This window comes from Lathyrus oleraceus, chromosome 6, assembly GCF_024323335.1.
Source record: "Lathyrus oleraceus cultivar Zhongwan6 chromosome 6, CAAS_Psat_ZW6_1.0, whole genome shotgun sequence".
Classification (NCBI taxonomy): Eukaryota; Viridiplantae; Streptophyta; class Magnoliopsida; order Fabales; family Fabaceae; genus Lathyrus; species Lathyrus oleraceus.
Window position 1 is genome coordinate 329,001,737 of NC_066584.1, and position 7,444 is coordinate 329,009,180.

Genomic DNA, 7,444 nt, shown 5'->3' on the forward strand with positions numbered 1-7,444 from the left:
CACTGATCAAATTCCCCCACACTTGAACTTTTGCACTCCGAGCAAAATCAAAACTCAAGAAACACACAACATCAGTTACTCATTCCAGGCTACAAACTCTTCCTTGGTTAAGATAGCATCGATAGGTACTAATCATGCACACTAAGGATATCGTAGGAACACTAATCCATAATTATGCAGTCATAAGCCTCCTGAACACACAATCCATTCCGAATCATGTTATTATGCCAAAGCCGAACTTACTCAGTCTCCTTTTTATTCTTTTTCATTCTTACGCAATCACATTAAGCCCGTTATCTCCACACACTCATAGTAAGGCAACCGGTTAGTGAGTCTGATCCTTTTTACACGAGGTTCTGGTACAAAATTTGGTAACCCCTTATTTACCCAATTCCAGTTGTGGGGGATCGGGCCGTAATCCACCCTACCAAGTCCAGCACCAGAAACCTCTGAACCAACCAACAATAGGTAACTATTATGTTTTATTTTTGTAGGTTCCACAATCGTTGGGTTAAGTGACCGGGTGAGGGTCACCCAACTTAGAAGGTGCATTCCCTAATTTAATTTTTTTTTTCAAAAGAAACTTGGATCACTCACTTATTTTCATCGGCTTCCTTACGTAGAGCATGTGTGAGATGATGCCGAGTGCAAAGATAAACTACTTAAGAGTTATAAGAGAATGAAAATTCAAGGTTATGCCATAACAAGTATTCAAAACAATTTCCATACTCAGGAGATTCACTGTGTTAAGACGACACCGATCTTGTGAACTTTTCCCAAGTCTCCACAACTAACCTTAGATTAATCTATAGCCTAGAACTTTCAAAAAGATGCATTTTTTTATTTTTTATTTTTTTTATAATTGAAAATAAAACAACGAAACAAAAGCAAAGAAAACAAAATAAAAAGGGAATTCCCTCCCCCACACTTAAAACAAGCATTGTCCTCAATGAAAGGACATAGTTATTGAAGTTGAGAGAAAGGAATAAGAACTCCCTGATCAAGTTGCAGTGTAGTTGGGCGCTTCCAAAGAAAGCTCCTCTATGCTTGCATTGTCAGGCACTGAACTCTCATGAAATAGCTTTAGGCGCTGCCCATTGACCTTGAAAACTTTGTCAGTATCTGCACTTTTAATTTCTACTCCACCATGAGGGAAAACGTTAGTAACGACAAAAGGGTCAATCCATTTGGATCTAAGTTTCCCAGCCATAAGATTAAGGCGAGAATTAAACAGTAAAACCTGTTGGCTCACAGAGAATTCCTTCCTATAAATCATCTTATCATGGAAGTGCTTAGTTTTCTCTTTATAAATCCTAGAGCTTTCACAAGCCTCTAGCCTAAGCTCTTCAAGCTGTTGTAATTTGAGTTTTCTTTCAATACCTACTTGTTACATCTCCAAATTACAACTTTTCACCGCCCAATAGGCACGGTGTTCTATCTCTACAAGAAGGTGACATGCCTTACCAAAAACAAGTCGATAAGGAGACATCCCAATGGGTGTCTTGAAAGCTGTTCTTTGAGCCCAAAGTACGTCATCTAGACGGCGGCTCCAGTCCTTCCTGTTTGGTTGCACCATTTTCTCTAAAACCTGTTTGATCTCTCTGTTAGAGATCTCAACTTGCCCATTTATTTGTGGGTGATATGCAGTAGATATTCTGTGCACAACTACATACTTCCGGAGCAAAGCTTCAATGGTGCGGTTACAGAAATGAGTGCCTTGGTCACTTATGATAGCTCGTGGTATTCCAAACCTGCAAAAGATATTAGACCTAACAAAATCTACAACAACTCTAGAATCATTATTCCTAGTGGGGATAGCTTCCACTCACTTTGAAACATAATCAACAACAAGTAAAATGTACAAAAAACTAAATGATATAGGAAAGGGACCCATGAAGTTGATTCCCCATACATCAAATACCTCACAGAAAAACATAGGATGTTGAGGCATTTCACTCTTACGAGTGACATTTGTACCTGCTATCTGGCACTCTTTACAAGTGCGGTAAACCTCATATGCATCTTTAAAAATAGTGGGCCAATAAAAACCCGAGTCTAGGACTTTTCTTGCAGTCCTTTGAGAACCAAAATATTCGTCGACTTAGATGCATGAGAAAAATTCAAAATGAATGCAATCTCATAATCGGGGACACATCTCCTGATTACATGATCACTACCAAACTTCCAAAGATACGAATCATCCCAAACATAATATTTGGCATCACTCTTGAGTTTGTGGATTTGTGTCCTGGATGCACCTGTAGGAAAAACACCAGCAACAAGATAATTAATAATATCAACAAACCAAGGAGTAATACCATGCACAAGAAAAAGCTGCTCATCAGGAAAGTCATCTTGGATGGGAAAAGGATCTTCATCTCTCTCTATTCTGCTCAAGTGATCAGCCACTAAGTTCTCAACTCCATTTTTGTCTTTAATATCTACATTAAACTCTTGGAGCAATAACATCCACCGAATCAATCTCGGTTTTGCTTCTGGCTTTTTCAACAAGTACTTTAAAGTTGCATGGTCAGTAAAAACAACAACCTTAGAACCAACAAGTATGATCTGAATTTATCAAGAGCAAAAACAATAGCTAGAAGTTCTTTTTCAGTGGTGGTGTAATTTGACTGTGCAAAATCTAAAGTCCTAGAAGCATAATAAATAACATGGGCAACCTTGTCAACTTTATGTGCAAGGACAACCCCAAGAGCATAATTAGAAGCATCACACATAATCTCAAAAGGGAGGGTCCAGTCGGGAGGCTGGATGATGGGAACGGAGGTTAATGCTTTCTTCAAGAAGTCAAACGCTTGTTTGCATTTGTCATCAAAACTGAAAGTGACGTCATTCTTCAACAAGTTTGACAGCAGAAGAGCTATCTTGCTGAAATCCTTGATGAAATGCCTGTAAAAACCTGCATGACCAAGAAAAGAACAAATCTCGCGAATGCAAGAAGGGTAAGGCAATGTATAAATTACGTCAATCTTAGCAGGGTCAACAAAAATTCCCTTTTCAGAAATTATGTAACCAAGAACAATTCCCTGCTCAACCATAAAATGACATTTTTCATAATTTAAAACAAGGTCAGTCTCGATGCATCTCTCTAAAACCATATTCAAGCTTTTCAAGCATGTATCAAAAGACGAACCATAAACAGTAAAGTCATCCATAAACACTTCCATGCAATTTTTAATAAACTCAGAGAAAATACTAATCATGCATCGCTGGAAAGTGCTACGAGCATTGCAAAGACCAAAAGGCATCCTCCTGTAAGCAAATGTATCGAATGAGCACGTGAAAGTGGTCTTTTCTTAATCTTCAGGTGCAATATGAATCTGAAAGTAACCTGAAAAACCATCAAGAAAACAATAATGTGATTTACCAGCTAGTCGTTCAAGCATTTGGTCAATGAATGGCAAAGGAAAGTGATCCTTTCTGGTAGCTTGGTTCAACCTCCTATAATCAATACAAACTCTTCAGCTATTCTGAACTTTAGCGGGAACAAGTTCATTCTTTTCATTTTTCACCACTGTGAGTCAAGATTTCTTAGGTACAACCTACACTAGGCTTACCCATTTACTGTTAGAGATAGGATAAATGATACCCGTTTGCAAGAGTTTGGTTACCTCTTTCTTTACCATATCAAGAATCAAAGGATTAAGCCTCCTTTGGGACTGTCTTACCGTTTTAGCACCGTCCTCAAGTAAAATCCTGTGCATACACATGGAAGGACTAATACCTGGGATGTCAGCTAATGTCCAGCCAATTTCCTTCTTGTGTTTCTTCAAAACCTGCAAAAGTTTATTTTCCTGATCAGAATCAAGGTTAGAAGAAATAATAACAGGGAGTTTTTCATCACTTTCCAAATAAGCGTATTTCAGATTATTCGGGAGTTGTTTCAGCTCTAAGGACATGGGTTGCTCGATGGATGGGTGTTGGTGTAAGCCCTAAAGGCCAATACTTTTGATACTTGTATCGAATTATTTATTAATAATAAAAGGATTTTTCTTTATTATGTTTGTTTAATAAAGTCCATAGAATAACTAGTACATTTAATGTATTAAGTATGACTTAATCATGAGATCACATTAAACGTAAGGACACTATTCTTAAAATATCTGTAGTCGAGCTTTATTGTGAAGTGGGATAACATTAAAGCATTAAGACTATTATGTATATAGACTGATGATGACATCTCATGGATCATGGATAAGGAGTTATCAAGTCTTAAACATATGTATGAATGTTAAGAGTAATATTTATATTGGATTGACCCTCTATGAGAATACTATATAGAATGTTATGCAAAGTGTCATAAGTTATTCTCATGGTGATAATGGTGTATACCACCCTTCGACCTGAAACCACTATGGACCCTAGATGTAGAGTCGAGTGCTTTATTGCTGATCAAACGTTGTCCGTAACTAGATAACCATAAAGACAGTTGATGGGTACTCCACGAAGCATGCTGAGGGACATGAGTGACCTAGATGGAATTTGTCCATCCTGCATAACAGGATAAATGTCTATGGGCCCAATATTGAACTGGACAAGGATGACACGGTCTATGCCATGTGTTCAATATAGACATAAGGGAAAAAGGGTAATTATACACATAAGTATTATCACAGAAGGATTTGTTAGATCACATGACATTTTCGTGTCTTGGATAGCAGTGATGTGTTGCTAGATACCGCTCACTGTTTATTATGTTAAATACGTGATTTAATATAATTGTCAATGTCGCGAAAACCTACAGGGTCACATACAAAGGACAGATTGATGAGAGATAGAGTAACTAAGGAACACCGTAAGGTACGGTGCACTTAAGTGAATTGTAGAATATCGTAAGGTACAGTGTACTTAAGTAGAATACGAAATATGGTAAGGTATCACGCGCTTAAGTGAATTTGACATATTATAAGATATGGGCCACATACACTTAAGTGGGTTTTTAGCTTGAAGCCCACACAAGTGGTTATATAAATAGAACCCTTCTGCAGAAGCATTTAGTGCGATTGCATTTTTGTTTTCTCTCTTTCTCTTTCTCTCTCACTCAAAGCCTTCATTCGTAGCAGCTAGCACTGAGATTGAAGGAATCCGTTGATGTGGACTGAGTAGAGGCATTGTCGTCGTTCAATGTTCGTGATCGCTCTGTAGATCTGCATCAAAGGTTTCAATCGTCACAGGAGGTAACTATTCTATCACTGATCATGCCCATTCATAAGGATCACTAAAGGAGAAAATTTTAATTTCCGCTGCGTTTTGGATCGCCCTTCTCCTTCATGGGGCGTTTGGGCTGAATAAAAGCAAAAATATTTCTTCCCAAGTTGACTCTCTCACCACCTTTCATCCGCCTCTTGTTTGTACACAAATCTTTCAGAAACTTTGCATACTTAAGAACCTGCTTAATGACATCAAGAAGCAGAATGTTTACCGCAACTTTTCTAAAAACATCCAAGATCTCCCTCTCTTTGTCTCCTTCCTCAATTCTTTTATTTTTCAGAACTCTATGTGGAAAGGGGAATGGTGGTACATATTCTTTTTCTTTATTCTTTTCAGTTTCTACCACAACAAAAGAAGGTGAAGAAAGTTCAGATGTTACCTCAAGAATTTTTTTATTTTTTCCGACTCTATGAAAACAATAAAAAATTCATTAAAAATAGAAAAAAGGGGTTTTTTGGCGATTTGAGGCTAGAATCCCGTAACTACTCTATTGTATGGGACAAAAGATCGGGTGAATTTTCTACTCCTAATAGACAGAACAGATTTTTGATCGGACTCAATTTTTCCAAAAACCAAAATTTTCAACTCTAGACGCGAATTGGCCAAAACCGCGAGGAACCTATGGCCTAAACACAAGAACACTAAACCTATGACTCTAATGTTGATTAATAATTACAAGAATCCCCGACAACGACGCCAATTTGACCCGCTGTCGCGCGCGGATCAAAACTGAGTTATTTTGAAAACGTAGTATAGCGACAATGACTCGAATCGTCTCTCAAGGATTCTTGATTATTACTAACCAAAGGTAAATCGATTTAGGGGGGATGGATTCAGGATCGATTAAGGAAAAAATGATTATTAAATAAGTGATTATTGAAATAAGCTGTTATGCAATAGGTGATTATAAAACAAACGAATTCACTATGTCAGGTTCAACTTATAATCGATTGTTACAACTACGGCTTCTATCCTATTTGAACACAATATTATTCAACAAGCGTGATCGACATTGTAAGGTATATATTCTTATTGCCGGATTAAGCATACGGTTATAGATATCGCAAATTTAACGGTTAAACAGAGTTAAATTGCGATCAAAAGTCAAGAACATATATCATTCAAATTTAACCAACAATATTACATGGAAATCAGATTAAGAAAACAACAATCATATAATATTATTGAAAGGAAAAGAATTTTAATTGCAATTATAACAATCTCAAAGTAGTGAACCTGAATACAGCAAATCCGTCTGGATAGATTAGTTCTCCATTACGGTTCTTTCAAGCGTAAGAAAAATAATTCGTGAATCGTAAAAAAAACATGAATAATGTTTTCGGCTGTTAGGTATTAGGAGAAAACCAAGGCAATCCGTTTACAACTCAACTGGGTCAAATACATAACTCAGGCCCACAACTAACGATCCAAAACTAAAATAAAACTAATACTGCAGTTTCAAACGAAATTCTGGAAAATAAGCGCTCCGAATCTGACTTTGACTCCAACACAAAAGTTGTAGCTCTTTCTCTTAGCTTTTCGGAAATTATCAGAATGCGTCAATCGGATTCTCGGAGCTCCAGTTATGATCGTTTTAGTGTAGATTGTTAAAGCTGAAAATTAAATACGAAAATCAAATAACAATAAAAATAAACTAAAATATAAAAAAATTATAAAATATAAAAACATTATAAAACATAAAAGTAAGTAAAGGAAATTACAGAAATGCTTAAGAACAAACATAGGAGAATATGCATTAAAATGAATTGATCAAGACCATACGGAGGAAGAAAAATATAGTTGTATGGTTGAAAATTGGGGACCGTAATACCAAGCTATTCCATGGCAAAGCTGACTAAAGGAGAGAAATAAACTCTACTAAAAAACTTAAAGATGATAACGGTTTTATCTGACGGTCTGTTTTGCAGGTACTGTTAGATATTCTTCACTCACTTGCAGGTTGTGATGTGGAAGCTTGGTAACAAATCCCCAGAGAGTTCGCTCAGGGACGAACGAATGAAAAACGACGAAGTGACGTTGAGGCGTACGACGATCCTTGATGGTAACCAAGAAGACTCTTCAAAATCGGAAGATTGGAAAGCCTGTAGAAATTCCCCACAGAGTCTGATCAGGAACGAGTGCATGAAGAAAGGAACGGAGAGACGACGAGACGTCCGACGACCTTTGAAATTAACCAAGAAGACTCTTCAAAGTC

The 7,444-nt window shown here is 37.1% G+C and overlaps 1 protein-coding gene across 1 annotated transcript; it reads right to left on the bottom strand.

Moving 5' to 3' along the window:
• Window positions 1-1,000: 1,000 nt before the first annotated feature.
• Window positions 1,001-3,917, bottom strand: LOC127095493 (uncharacterized). The gene is made up of 8 exons (XM_051034173.1): window positions 3,576-3,917; window positions 3,257-3,349; window positions 2,982-3,044; window positions 2,679-2,852; window positions 2,259-2,568; window positions 1,830-2,100; window positions 1,460-1,751; window positions 1,001-1,351 (listed from the first exon to the last, which is right to left on the bottom strand). The coding sequence occupies exons 1-8, from the start codon at window positions 3,915-3,917 to the stop codon at window positions 1,001-1,003; spliced, it is 1,896 nt and encodes a 631-aa protein (XP_050890130.1).
• Window positions 3,918-7,444: the final 3,527 nt, after the last annotated feature.